The sequence below is a fragment of the Miniopterus natalensis genome, chromosome 10 (assembly GCF_054644295.1).
Source record: "Miniopterus natalensis isolate mMinNat1 chromosome 10, mMinNat1.hap1, whole genome shotgun sequence".
Lineage (NCBI taxonomy): Eukaryota > Metazoa > Chordata > Mammalia > Chiroptera > Miniopteridae > Miniopterus > Miniopterus natalensis.
The window spans coordinates 1,546,973-1,568,297 of record NC_142090.1 but is presented as its reverse complement, the minus strand read 5'-3'; the positions used below and the strand labels follow the sequence as shown (position 1 = coordinate 1,568,297).

General features: G+C 46.0%; 1 protein-coding gene across 1 annotated transcript in view; it reads left to right on the top strand.

Annotated features, from left to right (window-relative positions):
- The window catches only part of RBM33 (RNA binding motif protein 33), an 83,829-nt gene that overhangs the window by 55,539 nt on the left and 6,965 nt on the right, over positions 1 to 21,325 (top strand). The window contains exons 13-16 of the mRNA XM_087820905.1: positions 458 to 745; positions 3,658 to 4,275; positions 16,756 to 16,962; positions 19,339 to 19,527. Of these exons, the coding sequence (XP_087677031.1) occupies positions 458 to 745; positions 3,658 to 4,275; positions 16,756 to 16,962; positions 19,339 to 19,527 (1,302 nt within the window). The remainder of the gene's footprint in view (positions 1 to 457; positions 746 to 3,657; positions 4,276 to 16,755; positions 16,963 to 19,338; positions 19,528 to 21,325) is intronic.

Genomic DNA, 21,325 nt, shown 5'->3' with positions numbered 1-21,325 from the left:
ATGTACATGACCAAGTGTCTCCTCTTGGATAAAACGCTTGGGTATCTTTCTCCTCCAAGGAGGGCACTGACTTAATGCTCGATTCTCTGTTTGGTCCACTGTAAATTTATGGGACCCAGTAAAAGTGTTGCTGCCGACTCCTTGTGCAGACAGAGTCCTTTGTCCCCAGACTCAAGCTCCACCTGCACTCCCCTGGTGTGAGTTCCACAATTTGGAGCCTGTGTGTCTGTCAGCAGTGTTGTCCCCTTCGCAGTCCTGGTCCTTAACAGCAGGGTGTGCTTCTGTACTGAACATGGAACATTCATCATGAAAAAGGGTTGACCAATGGGAGAAGTGTCTGCCCCTGAAAGAGAAGTCACTAATTAGAGTGGCTTTTAAATATCTGTATCTAATAATGTACCTTTCTGTGGTCCTTCTTCCGTTTCCTGTTGTAACTTGAATTTCTTTCTTGTGATAGAATACAACCTCTCAAAATGTAACCAAACGGCCACTGCAGCAGCTGCAACCCACTGCTCCCAGAAACAGTAACTTGCGTGAGTTACCAATAGCGCCGTCGCACGTCATGGAGCTGAATAACAGTCGTGGCGCATCCACGCCTGGCGTTCATGGAAAGCCGACGGGCAGCACATCACCATCCTCGAGGCCTGGGCTGGGGTCCAGAAACGCACAGGGGAAGACAGACGTGAAGGCTAAGCCCGTTAGCCCTCAGGGTCAACCTAAGGAAGAAGCAAAAGCAGAACCAGAGGTAGGACCTTATTGTTAAAAAGTAATATTTGGCCTCAAACAGGAAGCCTTATATTCCACCTGTACCTCTTAGTTCACTCTGATCCTCTGAGGTATTCACCAAATCTTTCTTTCTCTCAACTGGTTCCTTCTTTTAACCTCATGGTCATGTCCATATAACATACACCTCATTCTCACTGGTTGCAATATTAGGTGGTGTTTATGTCCTTACACAGGTATAGTTGTACACTACAAAGACTGTATGTATTGGGGCTTGGCAAACAGGTCCTTAAAGGGCCCAGATAATAAAAATTTCAGTCTTGATAGTCTAACTCTCATAATGCTCAACTCTGCATTTTTAGCACAAAAGCAATGTAGACAGTTCCCGCATCAGTAGGAGTGGTGGTGTTCTAGTAAACCTTGCTAACAGTCCATGCTTTGCCACATTTGGCCCCTGAGCTGTGGTGAGCTGGTTTCCAGTATGGCCCATTAATGCTTCTATGACTTTCTTGTTTTACACTGTGCACAACTGGAAGATAGGACCACTTTTACTTTTGGCCTTTAAATAAGTTTGTTTTTTTGAAGGGATGTTACTTTGACTTGTTATATTATTGCAGATGGTAACAGGGTAATGTGTGAATGAGCAGAACTGCAGGTCGGATGTGACGGGTTCTGGATTTGAGATCTTATTTGCACTTGACTATTTTTGTGTAGGGGCTATTCAGTGTTAGTACAGATTTGCTCATGGACTTTTTAAGTAGCTCTTGTTAAATATGACTAAAATCTGCATCTGGGACAAGCCCTATGAGGCCACTGGTCTCCTGGAAAAGACATGGCTGTGCTTGTCTCATGCTTCCGTGCAGTCGAGATTTAGTCCTGGGCTTTACCAGAAGTGCAGATACAAACTGTGCAGCATAGGTGAGAATCGCGCCCTCGGGGTGACCCACCAGTGCCAGCCCCGTGACCCTGAGCAAGTCCCTTCACTTCTCATGAGCCTCTATTTCCTTAACCTTTGGGTATGTGTACCTGGGACATGGTATTGATGAAATGTATGTAGAATGTAATCAGTATCATGTATTAACTAATATAAAAGTAATGGCATGAAAAGTTTCCTTTGATAAAAATATAGGCAAGTCATGTTTTCTTAGTTATATAAAAACCAGTTTTATCTTTTAATCAGTTAAATTTGGAGGGTAGTCAGATTTTCTGCTAATAAATTGTGGCAGCAGTTGGAATGTGTTACTAATCAGAAGTGTCAATACAAAGTCAGAATACTGGGTTGACATTTAATAAGCTCTTACTAAAAGAAGGGTGGCTTTTGGTTTTAAAATCAATATATGAAAAAATGTAGATTTATAGACTGGATTGGGGCACTTCATAAAAAGAAATCTTTGCTAAAAATTTTATCCTGCTTTTAGTTCATATAGTCAGCTCTCCACTCATTATAAATGGTTTGGTTCAGAAAAATCAAGTGACATGCACTTTTATAACAACAGAGTCTAAATAAAATGAGGAGTGGCCTTTTAGGCATTGCCTGCCACTCTCCACCATCTCTTCCATACCGGTGGTTCAGAGGCTCTGCAGCATCTGTCTTCCGTAGAGCAGCCAGGTGTTCTGCACGAAAGGGAGCATGCAAGTGGCCATGTGTATGTCGTGTCTTCATTTGTTTGCTTTCAGTTTTCTGTGCACATTGGATGGACCAGGAGTAAAATTTTTTTACTTCTTAAAATAGATTGTATTTGTTTAGCAGTTTATTTTCTTAGATTCACCCAATCGATAATGATACGATAAGTGACAAACCCATTTAGAAGTATTCCCACCTGTGTTCTTGAACATACATTAATTCTTTCTCAGTTGCTTGGGGACACATCTCAGCGACTGCTCCTGCATCTGAGGCAGTGGGACTCTGGACCTGTCACTGCTCCCCAGCTGTTTGCCCCTCCCGGAGTGCCCTGTCCCCTGCACTTTTTGAACACTGTCCACCTCATCCGCCTTCAGATTTGCTGTTTCACATCTGTCCTAGACTTTGCAGTTAGATAACCGACTTGGTCAGAAATGACAAGTGAGCCCTGGTGAGGGCCTGACGCTGTCCTATAGGGCAAGGGCACAGGCTCTGGGGCACCCATGGAGTGTACAGCTACGTATTGGTCTTAATTCCTAAGGTTTGTTTGTTAATGGCTGACCTCTCAGTAGATTAAGTCTTATGACATTCTTTTGTGAAGCATCTGTGATCGAGTGTATCTGTGATGCTTTTAAAGAAAATTATTGCAATTTTTAACATGTGCTTAACTTATAATGAACTTTCCTCATTGCATGGTTTTGATGAAAATTACCATACTTTTCCGAGATTTTTTGGGTAGACTTTCAGAATGGCTTGGGCCGGCATATTAAAACTTTCCCTATATACCATTAATATTCCAATACTGCCTTTGGCAGCATTTTGATTCTGGGGAGAGTGCATGAGTTCAAGGTCAGGGAGATTGACTTGTGCTGTTCATTACAAGCAATTATTCTGTGACAAATGAGTGTGAGATCAGGCTGAAATTCTGTACGAAAAATCAATAGTTCTAATCAGGCCCTTTCAGGTCATTTACACCCACCTTTTGTTGGTTCGTCAGAGAAGAGCCAGATAAAACCTGTGTGACAGCACAGCCCCTGTTGTGACCATTTCCATTCAAAACATATTTTGATATCTTAAATGAATGGTTTAATTGGTTTCAAACTTATAAATGAATAGAAATGTACATTCTTTCATTTTTAATATTCTGATAAGATTTTCCAAATTAGCTTTAGCTGTGTAATTTTTTCCCCCTCCCCAGAGGAAGGAGTTATACTTAAAGTGTCTTTCAAATTTTTGAACGAAAAGGTTTTGGAATTTTGCATTTTCTGAGTTTGTAGCAGTACTAAGTAAACTGTGCGTGCTCCCTGTTCCAGTTTCCTGAGGAAGATGAAGAAACGAGGCTGTATCGCCTAAAGATAGAAGAGCAGAAGCGCCTACGGGAGGAGATCTTGAAGCAGAAGGAGATGCGCCGGCAGCAGCAGGCCGGAGCCAGGAAGAAGGAGCTGCTGGAGAGGCTGGCGCAGCAGCAGCAGCAGCAGCAGCAGCAGCAACTCTGTGCCCCTGCGGGCCCTGCAGAACGGGAAGAGCAGCCGGTGTTGCCGTTGCCCACCAATGGAAACCCCTTGCTACCCTTCCCTGGTGCCCAGGTCCGACCGAATGTGAAAAACAGACTTCTTGTGAAAAACCAAGATGTTGCTCTTTCAAATCTTCAGCCCAAAACGTCCAACTTTGTGCCACCTGGTGCTAACATGCAGTACCCCGGGCAGCCGGTGAGACCCCTGAAGCACTTGCGACACAAAGTCATGCAGGCGCAGCCTGAGGACGGGGATGAGCCGCCCCCAGCACAGACTGCCCGAGTGACGGCGCTCCAGGGCCGGCCCCCGGACCCCAAGCCTGGTGCCAAAAGAACTGTCATGCACCGGGTGAACAGCGGTGGCGGAGATGGGCCGCACGTCAGCTCCAAAGTCAGGGTGATTAAGTTGTCAGGCGGGGTAAGTTGACAAGGTCACTGTGCCTCTCAATCTCTGCGTCCTTCACGTAGAGCGTCCTGATTCCCAGAGCAGGTGTGTGAGCAGAGGGAGGGCCAGTCGCTTCTGTACAGTTACGTGGACCAGCCCTTCTGACTGTGTTCAGTTGTCTCCGGCTCTCAGTAGAAGCCCACGTGATGATCCTTTACTTAGACTTTCCTCAGTTTTAGCTGCTTTTTGTAGATACTTTGTGGTAGAATTATCAAGTTTGTTTTTTAAACATAAAATTTCCTTTACCACAAAGCAAGTGATTTGTTGTGTGTAGCTTTAGATTCAGTGGGATGAGCAGAGTTCAAGAGTGAGACCGTGGTGGCCTTCCCCTTGCTGTCTGTCCGAGGTGAGCACACCTCCTCTCTGTCTCCTTGTGACAGTGGCCCTTTTAGGTCGTTTTCCCTAAGGCAATCATGCCATTTTCTAGGGCAGGTTGGACAAGTTCAGTACTTGAGCAGAGGCAGACACATGCCCGTGGCAGAAGGTTGTCCTGTCAGGAGGCCAAGTGTAGAATACTGCTTCCTTCTAGAAGGGGGTTTCTCCTTGCTATGCTGACAGGGGATTCAGCAGCATGTACTGGATGGTCTGTGGAATCCTTGTCCTCTGTCACAGTGCTCCCTGGTGCATGTGGTTTGTCTCTAAACTGAGGAAATAAGGGGAACCAGCCCGTAATGATGACTTTACAGACCACAGCTTGTAATACACCTCAGGCCCTTGAGGAGGACAGTGCACGCAGGACCATGAAGGGCACATGTGGTGTCACGTCCTGAGCTGTGCTTGTTTGAGGGAAACTTGTGAGCTGTTTACTTGGTACAGTGTTAATTGCTTTTATTTCTATGCCTGTGGACTAAAATTTCTGATAGAATAATATGAAGTGGAAATTCCGTATTCAATAGGACCTGTAATTTTGTTTTACTTGAATCTGTTTTTTTCTCACCTCCATTCATTGTGAAATGTTGATTAGCAGATGGTTTGTATTCCATCAAATTATTTTACTGTTCTATGCATTTGGTATCTTTAGACGAGACCTCAAGGATTAATCAGCTTCCAGTGTCTGTGGCCTTTTGCTTTTCACTTTGTTTTAAGCACACTTTGTCAGTGTCTCACTTTTCTTCTTGAGTTATAAACAGGAGGGGGCATGAGGCCAAGGTTGGGAATAGACCTCTCCCGGGGCCACCATGGCTGGGCTGTGGTTGGTGAAGGCAAAGTGTGCTCAGGGTCCTGGCGGGCGGGGAGGTGGGGGCACAGCTCCGCGTCAAAGAACAGCTTTCAAACTAATCAACACCTTTCATGTCAAAGAATTTATCTACTTAAATTTTTGCTTTTTCTACAGTGGAAAAAAAGACATTTTATGTCAGGCTATATTCTAAAACCATGCTTTATCATTTTACAATACACAGAAAAACAACAGAGGACTTTTACATGAAAATGATTATCTGCCAAACGTTGGAGTAGCTTTTTAGCTCTTTTTAATTCTTAGGTAGTAAGTCTGAAATCCCCATTAGAATTTAATCCAATGATTCCTCCAATAGCATGTTGACTTCTTTCGACTATCAGAGGATAAATGCCTCGTTTGTGTCTCTCTGGACTAGAATAAATAGTATTTTCCAACGGCCGGTGTGTGTGGTGTGTGTGGGTAGGAACTACTTTTAAGAGAACATGCTCATAATTTTGCTTATTTCAGGTGATATGAAAGGAAGCAGTTCTGTTAAGTGTTGGGGTGTGCACATTTCTTTTGACTTTTATTTCTGTCCTTGCGGGTCCTATCTCTTCTCCCCTCAGCTGTGGCCGTAATGCCCGGGGCCTGGGCTGATAGCCCAGCTCTGAACTGGCAACTCCAGTCTGGCTCTGGCAGGGGCTCTGTGTTTGGGAGGATCATATACTGTTCCTGTGCAGAGTGTTCTTTACGTATTTCGGGTTCATAACTAACTGATATAATTAATTAACAATTGGTAATTATTAGTTAACGTAATTAATTTTGTCAGTCTGTGTTCTTCTTGTATTTTCGCGATGAGCTTTTTTACATCCTGTTAGTACAAAAGTACAGTATGTATTGTATTTATAATGTTTCCTAGAGAGGTTTACTCTGGAGTCAGTTTTATTTCCTTCCCTCTTTTCTGACCTAGACTGGCACTGATATAGTTAATTACATCACTCTTTGCATCAGTGGTCTCCTGGTCCCAGTAGTTGGCTCTGGACAGGACAGGAGACAGCCTGCAGTGCTGTTCCAGGAAGGGCCCTGGTGGTGATCCGGTCAGGGTGTGTCCTGGGGTTGTTAGGGAGCAGAGTGCCTCGCTTGCCCTCATCTGCACACAGGTTGGAAGTGCCTCACAGCGTAGTCAGGGTTCTCTGTGCTGACCTGCGAGGCGATGATGCATCAGTGCAGAGGTCTCTCTGTTAGTTTCCATATCCCGTTACTTATGATCAAGTGATTCATCTTTGGATTTTTGTTACATTTGGGTTTTTTGAAAAGTGAAAGAGCCTGTGTCTTAAGGCAGGTTTTTTAGTCTGCTATTCCATTGATGATCTTTGACGTGACGTTAGTTCATAATCATCTTTCCTCTTGGTTACAGCGGGTGCATCGTGGGCACAGGAAGCATCTCATACAGAACTAGCAGGGTTTCTTTCTTGCTGTTGGTTCTCACAGTCATTCTTCACTTTCTTCATGGGCTCTCTCCTGAATCCTGTTCGCTGTTGGCCATTCGGAAATTCCCGTTCACGGAGCTTAGAGATGGAAGCGCTCCCTTGCCGGGAGGGACTGAGAGCATGCGTCTATGCACGACCATGGATACGGTGAACACAATGGCTTTGGATGAGGAAGACCTGTGTTTGGGTGGTTGCCTATTATTAATTGTCCTTGGGACCCTGAGCAGGCATTTCATTTTTCTGAGACCCAGTCTCCAGTCTGTAAATGAGGTTGCTGTGAGGAATGAATGAGAGCTTCCAACACACAGGTACTTGGTCAATGTCCATATTCCTTTCGGAGTGCTCCTGAGGCTTCTAGAAATGCAGTCTGATTTTCATGCCATCTCCTGGTCATAGTATCTACTGTTTATCCAGTGTTAGCAGGTAGTCTCCGCATTCTTATGAGGCAGTGCTATTATTCCCTTTATAGGGAGCCTGGGCAGGCTCAGAGAGGGTGTGTTGGTAGTCCAGGGCCACACAGCTGCTGACTGGTAGAGTTAGGCTTCTGAGTCCTCTGCTCTTTACCATTGTTTGTCATAGTTATTTTTGCTGCTGCTTTTTCCCATAGTGTTGCTTATTTCTTGATTAAGGATAATACTCTGTTTCCAATGAGAGTCTGCAGCTGTCAGAGTTGATTCAGAAAATTTCTAGTGGGGCTTCTAGAGCAGGTTGATGACTCAGTTTCATGTGCTGGCCAACCCCGACTGGCACGACTGACTGTGTGTTGAGGAGGATTTGAGGTACGAAAAAGTATCATGACGGGTGGGACTGGAGAATGGCTGGGTTCCGTCAACCCTGTTCTAGAACCCGTGTGGAATGGCCAGGTAACATTCCAGCAGCCACCTGGCCACCAGCCTCTCGATGCGCTTGATAAGTGTGTCCTGGCTAAGTGGAGCTGGAGCTGGTTGTGTGCTATAAATGTATCTTAGAACATTCCTGTGTAAATCAAATTAGTTTAAATTGTATGTCTGAAACTTTGGGGTGAGAACATTAGGAGATTCTGAAATTTAAACAGACCTTTTGTTAAAGCTACTCAATCTGTGTGTGTGAATTTTAGTTTTTCCCCCACACATTATTGTCTAGATTTGTTAGGTGAGGTTACAAAAGGAACAAGTTAACGCTGCTTTTAGAGAGTGTTATGTATTGGCGAATATTGCTTCTAAAATGTTATGTATAAGTCATCTACTTAAAGAACGGTTTGGAATGGTTCTATTTATTTCTTAAAAGATGAAAATATTCCGTTTGCTCATTTCTGAGAAAGCTACTTTTAAGTATTTAATCCTCAGAAACCACCAAAGCAACCTTGTTAAATCATAATTTTGTCCATAACTAATATGTAATCCAGAAAAACTACTCAGATAATAACAGAGTAACGTAAGTTGTGAAATGTTTATTTATTATGAATGTACTATTGTTCTCATCAGCCGTTCTTTGTGTGATTAAACTTCAGAAAAAGGAATTACAACAAGCCACAGGAAATTCCTTTATTAAGGAAATTAATTTGGCCTGCAGTTCTGTCCTCTCACTTAGGGGGAATTTGGGGTAACTTTGATGTGTCTGGTCTGCATTGCGGTTTCCTGTGTGTCTTTGTGACCATAGTTACCTGGCCCTGTGAACCTTTTCCCTCCTCAGGAAGATGGGGCTAGCTTCCTCCCAGGTGGTTGCGAGGGTTAAATGTCGCAGCATGTGGTAGTAGCTCAATAAAGAGTACCACCCTTGTCTTGTAGTTTAAGGAAGAGCACCTGGCTTATTTAGAGCAGCAGTGCAGGGTTCTTTCAGAAAATGAAAGCAAGTTCTGAATTCACTGCTTTGTTCTAATCGTGGTGATAAAAATGTTAAGAATTTGGCAGCAAATTAAGTCAACATTCCTTTGTGCTGCTGGCCACACAGAGAAGTGGGAGCAGCAACGAAGCCGGCAGGCAGAACAGCCTGCTGTCCAGGGTGAGCCCTCAGGTTTTACTGTGAGGGCAGCCAGAGCGCAGTGCCAAGGTCCCCTGCAGAAGGTCGCCTGGGCTCGTCTTGGGGGGTTACACTGCATTTGTAACCGCTCCTGCCGCTCAGAAGGTCGTCTCAGGTGTTCTCTGAAGAGGTAGAAGAGGTGATGTGCACATATCTGACCTTGTCTGTGGGGCGGAAAACATTTTATTTTGATATAATTTTAAGAGAGGTTTCAAAAGAAGTGTAAGGTATTCTGCACACCCTCATCAGAGTCATCAGTGGCTTGTGTTTGCTATCTTTGTTTTTTTACTTTCTCACTTTTTGTCCTTTTACACATAAACACACACACGTTTTTTCTTAAACCACTTGAGAGTAGGTTGGAGACAACACAGTGTATTATTACCTCAGAGGTATATTCTCTTACAAAGCTACAGTTGTACATGATCAAAAAAACCAGGAAACTTAACATGAATACCGTACTGCTCCCTAACCCACAGTACATACTCAGATTTCATCGGTCATCCTAACAGTGTCCTTCCTGTACAGTCCTGTTTTCCCCAGTGTAGGATCTAGCCCAGGACCATGTATTTCAGTTATAACCTCTGTTAATCTGGAGCAGTTCTTCAGACCTTTTTAAAGAGGAGACATGGCTAAATATTTTGTCGAATATCCTTTAATTTGCTCTGTCTCCTGTTTCCTCGTGATGGGTGTTGGGCTAGTGTTTTTGGCAGAGACGCATAGAAGGATATCCTGTCCTCCTCACGGCGTCTTACCAGCAGGCACCCAACAGTGGTTTGTCCAGTGTTGGCACTTTGATTGCTTGTATCAGATGGTGTCAGCCAAGTCTCCCCGCTGTAGAGCTGCAGTCTCACCCTTTGTAGTGGATAAGTAATTCATGGGAAGAGCTTTGAGACTAAGGATCCCATTGCTTGTGGATTTGCAGCGTGTTTGCAGCACTGGCATCTCTCGTGCCAGAGTTGCCTTACTGCTTGTTCGCTGCCGTGCTCCTGCTGGGATAGCTTTCTCTTTGCCCTGGCTCACTTATTTGCTCATTTATTACAGCAACATGGACTTTGAGTTCTTATTTTATCCAGTGAATTGTTACTACCATTTATTTGGGTGTTGGAATGGCCCCAGGTTGGCCTGGGAGCGCCCTTGTAAGCTGGCGCTGTCCAGCATTTCTTGGACACAGCCGTGCTTTCTGGTGTAGAATGTTAGGTTCCTCTTTTCACCTCTGAGCCTCGCTCTGCAGCAGCACTGTGTCCTCATGGTGGAGAGCACCCAGGCTTGTTCTCTGGGTGTCACTGCCTCTGGGCCCTGTCAGCATATCTGTTCATCTACAGTGAGTTTCAAGACAGAAAGTGAATTAGGAGACCCCCTGCATTGGTTGGATTCTGTTGTATGTTACATTTCTTGAATTAGGTCATCAACATGAGTAGAAAATGCTTTTTGTTGCATTGAATTCATTTTTCGAATGATTGTCCTTGTGTGAGAATTCCAAAAGGATTAAACACCACTATTTAAATATTAAAAATGAGTCTCTGTGGACCAGGGTTAGGGTTAGGGATTTTGTTATGGCAGGACTGAGGTTGAAGTTATGGCAGGGAGGGAAGGTGTGGCAGGCAGGTCTCTTAAGGCCCCCACCCTCCGTGGCAGACGTGGAGATGCCCTTGGCAGTGGCTGTTGCAGCAGACCTGACTTGGGGCTGAGGAGCTCTGTGTGTAGCTGCAAAGAAAGAGCAATTCCTCAGCACCCAGGCACTGAGCAGGCTCCAGTGTGTCACCATTGCAAGTCAGAGCAGACATTGGGTGTGACCTGGGTGTATGATAGGGAGGCCTAAAGAAGTGACTGAGTGGAGAGGAGGCAATGGCTGAGTGAAGAGGGCAGGGGGATGGAAAGCCCCTCTGGGCAGAGGGGGGAGAGCACGTGCAAAGTTCCTGTGGCAGGGAAGCCACAGCCTGTTCCTAACTGAGGGAGGGCCACGCTGGGGGCCAGAAGAAGGCAGTTGGGCATGAGGTGGTAAAGGACAGACCTGTGATGGGAAGATCAGCCGGTGAGGGAGACTGAGTGGGGAAGACACTGCTCTGGTGGGGGGGGGGGGGGCACCTTGGGACCTGAGAGCCCGACTCCTATCTTGCCCACCTGCCGCTTTCAGCCAGGGCAGGCTGGAAGCTTCTGCCTTGCAGTGCCTTTGGCCTCACCCCTTTGTGGGGCTCTTGCTGGAAGAGCCTCAGTCCATGGCTCCGTGGCTGGAGGAACCACAGTTCCACGTTAGCAGTTGTCTCCTTTTTAGACCCAGATTCATGTGGCTGGAATTGGAGAGTCTGGTAGGATTCCCTCAGAGGCTCGGGGCTCTGCTTTGTTCCTCCAAAGGCCAGTTAATTTTGCTTCTTAAAGATTTCCTCAAACCTAACAAATCTCGGGGAGGGAGCATGTTGAGAGAGAGCCCTTGAGTCTCTGTGTTGTCACCTGCTGTCAAATCCAGTGTGTGTGCCCCCCAAGCTCTCCTCAGGAAGCCTCAGCGCTCCGAGGTCTGTCTGCCCCATAGTTTGTCCCAGCTCATCCCATGTGGACCCATTCCAGAATTTTGTAGGAAGCATTTTAGATGGACATTGTTGAAACATTTGCATGCTCGCCATATGTCGGGATAGTTTATTGCAGAGAATAGGTGAACGCTGCAAAGGTGAAGTGTTCTCATCTCATGCTGCAGCTTTAATTAGGGAATTGACCGAGGAACCTGGATGAGAGTGTTAGCCCACTTGTTTCTCTTACCTTTTCTCCTTCAAAGGCAAAATAGAGCCTTAAATGTGTTTGTACTAAGGAACTTCATATAGCATGCATATATTTGTTGTCCAGATTCTCAGTGAGCTTCTGAAGATTATAGGGTGAGGCCCAGCATTGTTGTGGTTAATAGAAACCTGTGCGCGGAGGTCTGGGGGCTGTGGGATCGTGCCTTGCCGTGACAGTGAAGTAGGCCTTATCGGAGGGAGAATTCACAAGAGGCTGCCCTGGGACCCCAACCACTGTCCTTCTGTGTGTCCTGACAATGTTATCTGTCCTCTCAGTACGGAGTATCAAGTGTCTGTCATGAGTACAGAAATTAATTTAATGTCACCTGAAGACATGCAATTAATCTTTTAGAGGTTTTCATAATACCTTTACAGAAAGAGTTGCCAGTTTGGCGGATTTGGACTTTGGGGTTTAGGAGAAGATAAGGAAAATTAATTTTTCATCAGGGTTAATACAAGCTAGCAGGGCCACAAAGGCTGAGAAAAATGGTTGGGGAATTTGTCAAAGTGTTGTCACTCCAGAATAATGCTGCTTAGCGTCTGATAGGTGTAATCAAGAGCTGAGATTTCTATAGAGAGGGATTAATCAATGTGCTCACTAGTGAATGCAAGTTGGTGATACCACTTCTTCATGGGCTTCAAGAATGGAAATAAGATTTGATCTGTCAAATTGCAGGATGCCCTGACAGTATCAATAAAGCCTTTTTATCTGTACATTTAAACCATCCGTTATAAATAAATTTGTCCTGCTCATCATGTTGGTGGCTACGAACCACACTTTTTGTAATGATTAAGGTGATAAAAAGTATTCCCTAAGCTTTCTTAATTCAGGTAGTGCCTTTATATTTAAGAAAAACTACTCTAAAAATACGTTTTTTATAATACATTGAAAGATAATTGTTTAGGGAAAAAACAACAAAGAATATACGGTTTGGTGTAAGATAGACCAAACTTCTTTATTTCTCATCTGTTTTGGAGGAAGTGAAAGATATTTAAAATTATGTCTAAGCACACTGCCGTGGGAGGAATTTAAAGTGACCTGTCCACTCAGAGGAATCCACTTTCAGAGTGAGCTCACTGTTTTGGACTAGAACATAATCTGCCATCCACAGACGACCAGTTGTTTCCTTACATTCAGACAGCAGGATTCTGAAATTCCTAATTTGAATCGACAGTACTTTTGAGTTTCCAGCTTGCGGTGCTGTAACCGTATGTCTGAGTTCTAGCAAACTCCTACATAAACGTGTGCATTCAGTTTGGCCTGTCTCTGTGAGTTAGGTGTGAAGAAATGTTCCTGGCCACACCTGGAACAGTTTGGCCCTTTACTCATAAAGAGTAGTTTAACTCTGGAATTTAAAATTTCCCCAAGAATTTGAGAAGGAAGAATTGTTCTCTCACTTGGGGAAAATAACACTTTGGTTTTCTTACAAAATGAAAGATTGTTATTTACAGCTAAGCCTTGACAGCTTAGCATGGTTTTTAGAAAAATGCAGAAGCACAGCATTATCATAGCTGTTCTTCGTTTAATTCAGTTGGGTGATGGTTAGTCTTCCTGTTTCCACAGCTGAGCTGGAAGCAGTTGTGGGACTGGAAGCGCCGCCCCTACCAGGGGGCAGCAAGGCCCAGCGCTCCCTGTGTGACCCAGGGCCTTGGGTTTTCATTTGCCAAGTGAGGATGATGATGTTTACCGTGGGGAGGGTTGAGGGAGACAATGTCTGTGCCGACCCTGGTACACTCCTGGTACTGCAGACGTTTATGCCATGCTGGGTTCCAGCCTTAGAGCTTCTAATCAGATGGTTCTGGATGAAAGCCCAGGACCACTAGCATCCAGACGCTCCCCAGGTGACAGGTGTGCTGATTGGTCCTGAGGAGAGAGCACTGGGCCTCTCACCACTGGGTGTGATGTGAGTGGCAGGTGTTTCTTGGGTTGATAGAAGCCCCTCCTGCTCCTGGTCTGGTGAGTGTTCCTGATGGAGGCTTTTCCTACCTCAGTGTGGGAGATCCTGTGATCCTGCCTTCCCTGAGTGGTCTGCTCCCTGGATGGGTTTTCCAGCATTAAATCAGCTTTTTATTCTTGGGACAAGTCTCACTTGGTTCTGGTGTATGGCCCTTTTTCTGTGTTGCTGAGTGAGTTTATATTTGGTGAGGATTTTTTTCATGTGTGTTCACAAGGTATATTCTTTTGTGGCTTTCTTTTCTTTTGATGTCTTTGTCTGGCTTTTTTTTTTTTTTTTTTTTTTTTTAAATCAGGGTAATAGCAGCCTCAAGGAATGAGTGGGAATGTCCTTCCTTTTCCTGTTTTATTTTGCTGTTGTTAATCCTTACCCAAGGATATTTTTTCTGTTGCATTTCGGGGGGGGGGGGCGGGGGGCATGGATTGGTTGCCTCCTGCATGCGCCCTGACCGGGGCCAGAAATCGAGTCTGCAACCTAGCTGTGTGCCCCTGGCTGGAATCGAACCTGGGACCCTTCATCCTCCAGCTGATGCTTTAACCACTGAGCACCGGCTAGGGCACCATTGATTTTTTTTTTTTTATTTAAGAGAGAATGGAAGAGGGTTGTAGAGAGAGACAGAAACAGACAGACAGACATCGGTGTGAGAGAGACACATTGAATTGGTTGCCTCCCACACACACCCCAACCAGTGCCAGGGATAGAACCTACAATCCAGGTATGTGCCTTTGACTGGGAATCGCACTCATGACCCTTTGTTGCACTGGCCAACCCTCCAGGCAGTACTGTCCTTTATTTCCTGAGATTGGATAAGGTTTGTCTTTCTCCCTTAAGTAGTTGATAGAATTCATCACTGAATCCATCTGGGCCTGGATTTTTCTTTCTGGGAGGTTTTTAATGAGTTCATTGTCTTCGCAGGGTTTTAATGGTCTCTTCTTGAATCAGTTTTGGTATCTTGCTTCTTTTATGGAGTTTATTTCATTGAAATTGTCTAACTGTTGATATAAAGTTGTTCACAAGACCCTTGTTAATGTTTGTAGTGCCAGCTCTGATGATCCCTCTTCTTTTCCTGATCTTGTCATTTGTGTCTTCTCTCCTTTTTTCTTGGTCTGTTTAGTTAAAGGCTTATCAGTGTTGTTGATCGCGAAAATCCAGGTTTTGGTTTCATTGATTTTCTCTGTTGGTTTTCTGTTTGCTGTGTCAACGCCTGTCACTGGGACCTTCCTTCCTTCCTTCTGTTTGGATTTGATTTCTTTTTGTTTTTCTATCTGATTCAGATGTGAGTTCACGTTACTGATTTTAGATGTCTTTTCCTTTCTGATATAACTGCCTTAGTTGCATCCTCTAGATTTTGATATGTTGTATTTTTATTTCAGTTCAAAGTATTTTTTCCCCCAGTTTTTAAATTCTGATTTCTTAGTCTAGTTTCCTAGGGGTTGACCCTGTTGCTGCATAGCCTAGTGGTCAGTTATTCAGGGAGATTGTGTCCAGGTACCTGGGGCCCTCGGCTGGTGGTCTGTGTGGGTCGGAGGGGACACTTGCAGCCCACTCAGGCTCTTATTTCTTGCCACTGCCCCGAGGCTCTGTTGGCAGTGTGGGGAGGACTTCAGTAGCTCTTACATGGCCAGAATTTCCTCGGTTTCTCGGATTTCTGGCTAGTCGACTGTTGTTGCAAACAGGACTGAGACCAGAGGTCATCAGATTTGTGGGTGCTCCCCATCCCCTCCAGTGAATTTGCTGACGGTGCTGCTAGGTGTTTCAGGTCAGCCTTCTGGGATTTCCTACTCCACCTGCCCTTTATCCACCGCACTCGCTGCTCCGTTTCCGGAGTCCTGAAATGCTCATTTTGTCCAGTTACATGCTTATGGGGGTGGGGTGGAGGGTGGTGCAGTTTTGCCGATTTCTCCTTGCTTCCGTAGCCAGAAGCCCAGTGTCTTTTAATCTCATTTAATTCTTAGGTCCCATTAGTTCGGGCAGGTTTTGCAAAAATTTTGCCTACACCTGGCTTGTTCCATCCCGTTCCTTCCCTTTGTTGCATTAAACTGTCTCCAAAGATTGTTTAGAGGGACGAAACAGAAAATAAATGGGCTGCTTCTGGGCTAATTTACCCGGTTCCTCTTGGAAACACTGCATAGCTGAGCAGTCTGCATGGGAAGGTTTATTAGCCATTGACAGATAGGTTCCTGCTTATGTCGGGAGCAGAGCATGGTGCTCACAGAAGGCTGAATCTGCTTTCACCTTCAAGCAGCCATTTCTGTTCAGATGACATAACTTAGCAGGGCTAGGCCAGACTGTCTTGTATCCACTCTTGCTTTGTGACCACCAGCTCCCTGCTGGAAAGATGCTATACCTCACCCTAAAGTGGCCGATGGGCATACCCAGGGGGATTCTAGGCTGCCTGGTGGAGTCACGACTGTTTGTATGGCTTGAGAGTGTACTTGCTTCTTCTTTACTGATGAACGGTTAAGGTCATGAAATGAGGGGAGGTAAGTGCAGAAGGCTGGGTTTCTGGTACTTGTAAAGCACTTACTAGAATACAGGAGGTCCTCCTGTAGTCACAGACCCTGGTTGGTGATGGCACTCGTGACTCTGCAGGAAGAGCCTTGTGCCCAGAGTCCGAGTGGTCAGCGTTGTGTCAGAGGAAGGAAGGGGTGGACAGCCACAACCAGGGCTGTGTGACATGGCAGCCTGCTTACCTTTAGGTTTGAATAGGAGCTGAGAGTTAAAACCACTGCTTATGCAGACTCTGAGGTTCTAACACCAGTGCTCATGCAAAGGGAAAATGCATGTTAAGTATGAAGTATTTTTCAAGTTAAGCAGTATTTCACTAACCTAAACAGCATTTCCTTTAATTACAGACCTCTTGAGTGAGTATAGTAATCCAAAATCTTAGCTTTTTTAATTTCAAAAATGTTATTAAAACGCAAACACTGTCAAGTGAGGCATTTCCTAGTGGCTCCAGTAGAAGGACGGGCTTGGTTTCCTGGTGTTTGATGGTTCTGTGTCTCAGTTGATCACTGACCAGTGCTGTGGAGAGATGTCTGGTTGTGCAGATACTGACCAGCATGCTACCCTGTTCCTTCCAGCAGGGAGGGGAGAGCGATGGCTTTTTTCATCCAGACAGCCAGCCCCAGCGGCCCCCCCAACCCCCAGAAGTGAGACAGCAGCCTGCCCGCAAGGTGACGCTGACCAAGGGGGCCCTTCAGCAGCCCCAGCACCTGCCAGTCGGGGCCCATGTATACCCGACAGGCCCTCCGGGCATCAAGAGCATCCAAGGGATCCACCCAGCCAAGAAGGTATGCCTGTGCCCTCGTTGGTACTGTGGGTGTGAAGGTAGAATGGTTTGATAGGAAGGAGTGCCTGGCACATAGTAGGGGTGCTCAAATAGGGGGATAAAGGGCCCTCAGTTTCCTTGGTTCTGCCTTTGTTTTAAAATATATCTTTATTGATTTCAGAGAGAGGAAGGGAGAGGGAGAGAGAGATAGAAACATCAATGATGAGAGAGTCACACCCCTGACTCGGGATCGAGCCTGCAACCCGGGCATGTGCCCTGACCGGGAATCGAATCTGGATCCTAGGTCGATGCTCAACCACTGAGCCACGCCCGGCCGGGGCTCTCCCTTTGGATGCTGATGTGCCATAAGAGCACGCTTCCTTTCACGACTTTTTAATTGCACAACACCTGCCACCCAGGGTGTGGTGGTTTCCTGCTGCTCTGAGCTATGCGACTGGTTCTGCGACCCCGCAGGCTGAGCCAGGTGTTGGCTTCTCCATTTCCTTCTCATTACTGCAGCTGACAAGTTACACCCAGGCCTTGGGGGTGAAGTGCCCTGCCCAAAAAAGTGGCCCTGACCCTGGAACTTGCCTCCTTCCCTTGCCCTCTGGATTGAAGGGTGTTTTCTTCTCTGAGCACAGTCATTAGAAAAGAGGCATGGGCAGCCAGGACCCTGCCTGGGGGAGTGAGTACTCTCCTTTTGTGAGCCAAATTTAAGGCCTCCCCTCTGAGAGGCATCGCCACTTTGTCCCCTTTGTCCTGGTGGTGGTGTGTCCTGCCCCTCAGCCCCTAGACACGGGCACCTTTGCAGCTTCCCCAGAACTATACTGAGAGCACAGTCCTCTCTTATGCAGAATCCACATGCCTTTGTCTGAGGAAGTGATGCAGGGGAGGGAGAGGCTGTGGTACCTGCTTTGTTTTTCTAGAACACTCTGGAGTCAACTAGTTGGTCCCACCTTCTTGTCTTGTGGGGTTAGGGTTAGTAGTTCATATGAAGATGGTTCTGGGTCTTGGAAGTATTTTAATTACTTTGGTATATTATCCTATAAACATAATATGAGGTAGGGCAAATGAGAGTCTTCCATTCTGGCAGCAGGAGACAGGTGGGCAGAGCCAGGAAGTCACAGCTTCAGGTGCAGTCTTCAGATGGGTCCAGTCTAGCCCTTCTTCAGTCAGGTGCTGTCGTGGACATACGATGAAAAAGACCTTAGAAACACACCCCACCCCATGTAGCTCTGTGCCTAACCCAGTGAGTTTCAACCTTTCTCATCTCATGGCACATAAAATCACTATAAAATTTTGCGGCACACCAAAAAAATATATTGATTGCCTATCTGACAAAAACAAACAAACAATGGTATCATTTTGATTCATTCACAGTGACGGCTATTATTGTGTTTGGCTGTTGTCATTTTTTAATCTGACGATCTGAGGGAGCAGAGGTCAGTGCCCTTGACTGAATAGTCAGGTGTTGTCTGTTTCAAAAAGTGTGTGGCACACCAGTTGAGCATTGCTGGCCTAAATAAAGCTCCCGAGTTCTCTCATCCTACACCTCTGTTTGCTCTCCTGTGACTTGAGGATAGTCATGTTCCTCTCCTGTTGGAGCCTAAGCTTAGTGCTCTGGCCAAGGATATTATTAATTCATAATTTACAGCTAGAGCACAGGAATCGATATATATATATAGACCGTGGTTTCTAGCGAGCCCAGTTTGCACCTTCTGCTGTGTTTTCGTTGAAATACCCACTTCACAGGAGTAACTTTGTTACCTTCTGTGGAGTGTTAAGAAATGTTATAGTCCTGGGAAGTTGGTGCTGTTCAGTCCCACTCTGGCCGCCTTCCACTTGTGGCCTGGGCTGGATGAGTTCTGTTTGCAAGGGGGCACTTCGCCCCGGTGCTCTGCCTCGTTTCCTAGTTAGAATGTATGAGAAAGAGCCACTCTGTCCTCCATAAAAGATCCCAGAACAGTGGTTTGAAGCCTGGGCAGCTTTAAAAACTCCTGAGGTCTGGACCCCACCTTAGACCGGCGATGTCATAATTTTGGGGGTGAGGATGAGGTCTCTCCATCATTAGTTTGGGCTTTTCCTAAGTGTGGTGCTGACAGCACATTTCTGGACCCCAAGGGCCTACCACTTTATCCACAACACGGTGAGAACACAGCACATGCCGCCCCGTCCTTGCTGGTCTCCGGTGCGACTCTCACCCGGCTCCTGCCTTTTCCATTCACGTCTGTTATTCCATTCCATTCTGTTATTTTCTGAGCGCGGTAAAAACTATAGAAAATCCTGTAGCTTGTGGTGTATTTTAATGGATTCTGAATTATTTGCTTACTTTTATATCTTAGTAGCTGTGCAAAAAACCAAAGCTTCCAATTTGACCAGTCCCTCCTGTCGTTGGCAGGTCCTCATGCATGGGAGAGGCCGGGGAGCGTCGGGGCCAATGGGCCGCGGGCGCCCAATGCCAAACAAGCAGAACCTGCGGGTAGTGGAGTGCAAGCCGCAGCCCTGTGTCGTGTCTGTTGAAGGGCTGTCCTCGTCCACCACTGACGCCCAGCTAAAGAGCCTGCTCATGTCGGTGGGACCCATTCAGGTAGGCCACCTGCTCACGGCGCCTGTGTCCTCTGTCCAGCCCCCAACTCAGTGCTTCCTGGTTTGAAGTGGTGTTAGAATGATGCATCTGAGGAGGACAGGTGCCGTCTCTCCTGTGTGTACTTGCTGTCAGAGCTTCAGCCCTGGAGTTCGATTGCTTGGAAATTTTCAGGTGCTCAACGTATAAACTTTGTGGAATAACTATCCAACTGAACAGACAATGCTCTGAAATCCTCAGATTACCCTAAAGTTCATGTATGCACCTATGTATATAGTTCTTTTTGCCTGTCACACACTCGTTGTTTGTAATAATTAAAACATTTTAAAGTATGTAGCCTCCTTGCCCGGCCGGGCGTGGCTCAGCAGTTGAGCGTCGACCTAGGATCCAGGCAGTCGGGGTTCTATTCCCGGTCAGGGCACATGCCCAGGTTGTGAGCTCGATCAATGACTCTCTCATCATTGATGTTTCTATCTCTCTCTCTCCCTCTCCTTTCCTCTCTCTGAAGTCAATAAGCTATATTTAAAAAAAAAAAAAAAAAATAATAATAATAATAATAATAAGTATGTAGCCTCCTTGACCTTGAATTCCAGAAACAGCCTCCCACGTTAATAGCTGTGGAACTGGGGTTAGATTTCACAAATAGGAAATCCTGTGGACTGTACTGGGTCTCCTAAAACTGGCTGTCTGCGTACTTGACGATCTCTGCAGGACTGGCTGCAGATGGATTTTCAGTTCTGTCCACAAGGTTTCCACTGGGACCCCGCGGCTTCAGGAGCCCTGTTGGTCACCTAGCGAGGAGGTGGCTCACCTGGTTTTCCTTGAGCAGCTCATTTGTTTTTGGCCTTCCTGCCAAGTGTCACCCCCCAGTCAGCTGTGGCCAGCATTCTCCGTCCCAGTGGGTCTGTGTGTGAGAGCAGAGCACTTGCACACTGCCCGATGGATAGGTTTCTGAGTAGCACCAGTGCTCTCTACGTTATGAGCGTATGGGAGACATTTTCAGACTACAGTTGACACAAGTAATTGTTTTAAATGTGGAGTTTAAAAACCTCCATGTACTGTTGAGAGTTCCTAACTGTGAGGCGTAAGTAATGCCCTAAACACTTCGCCTTCCCATTCACCCTCACTTTGGGTTCCCAGAGAGAGGTTAGGGTTAGTTTTATTTCCATGTAGTAATCACAAGTTAACAAGAATGTTGACCTCTGTTTTTAAGAGTCGATTTCCCGTGGTGTGGGCAGGGCATGGTGTCGTCAGAGGCATAGGGCATGGGGGTCATTGTTCCCAGACAGTTACTAGGAATTGGGGCTGATTTGCAGGAACAGAACTGACTCTAGAGGATTTCAGGTGCACAAATGTGGGCATCCTGATCTGAGACTCTCGGACCAACAACGGTGGCTGAAAATTTGAGGTCATGTCACAGGTCATCAGTGAGCCCAGTGTTCCCTGTGAGGGCTGATGCCGCAGCCCGATGTCCTTCTCTCTCTATGGGGTGGACAGTGTGCACCCTTGATAGTCCTCCTGCCTGTTTTCTGGACCTGGGTCTGCGTGGCCAGTGCTAAGTCCACAGCGCCACCTGAGGTTCGGTGGCTGCAGTGCAAACAGCTCAGCCACCTGGCCCTAGTCTTGCCAACTGAATTTTGCATTTTGGAGTTACAGATCTCTTGCATGACCTTTCCCCCTCCCATTTTGCCATTGTTTTTCCTGTTCTGAGAAAGAAGGGTTAGAGATCATTGTGTTATAAATAATAAAGTTTGAGTGAGGACACTTGAAGCTGAGCAAAAACCATGTTGGATTGCTTAAT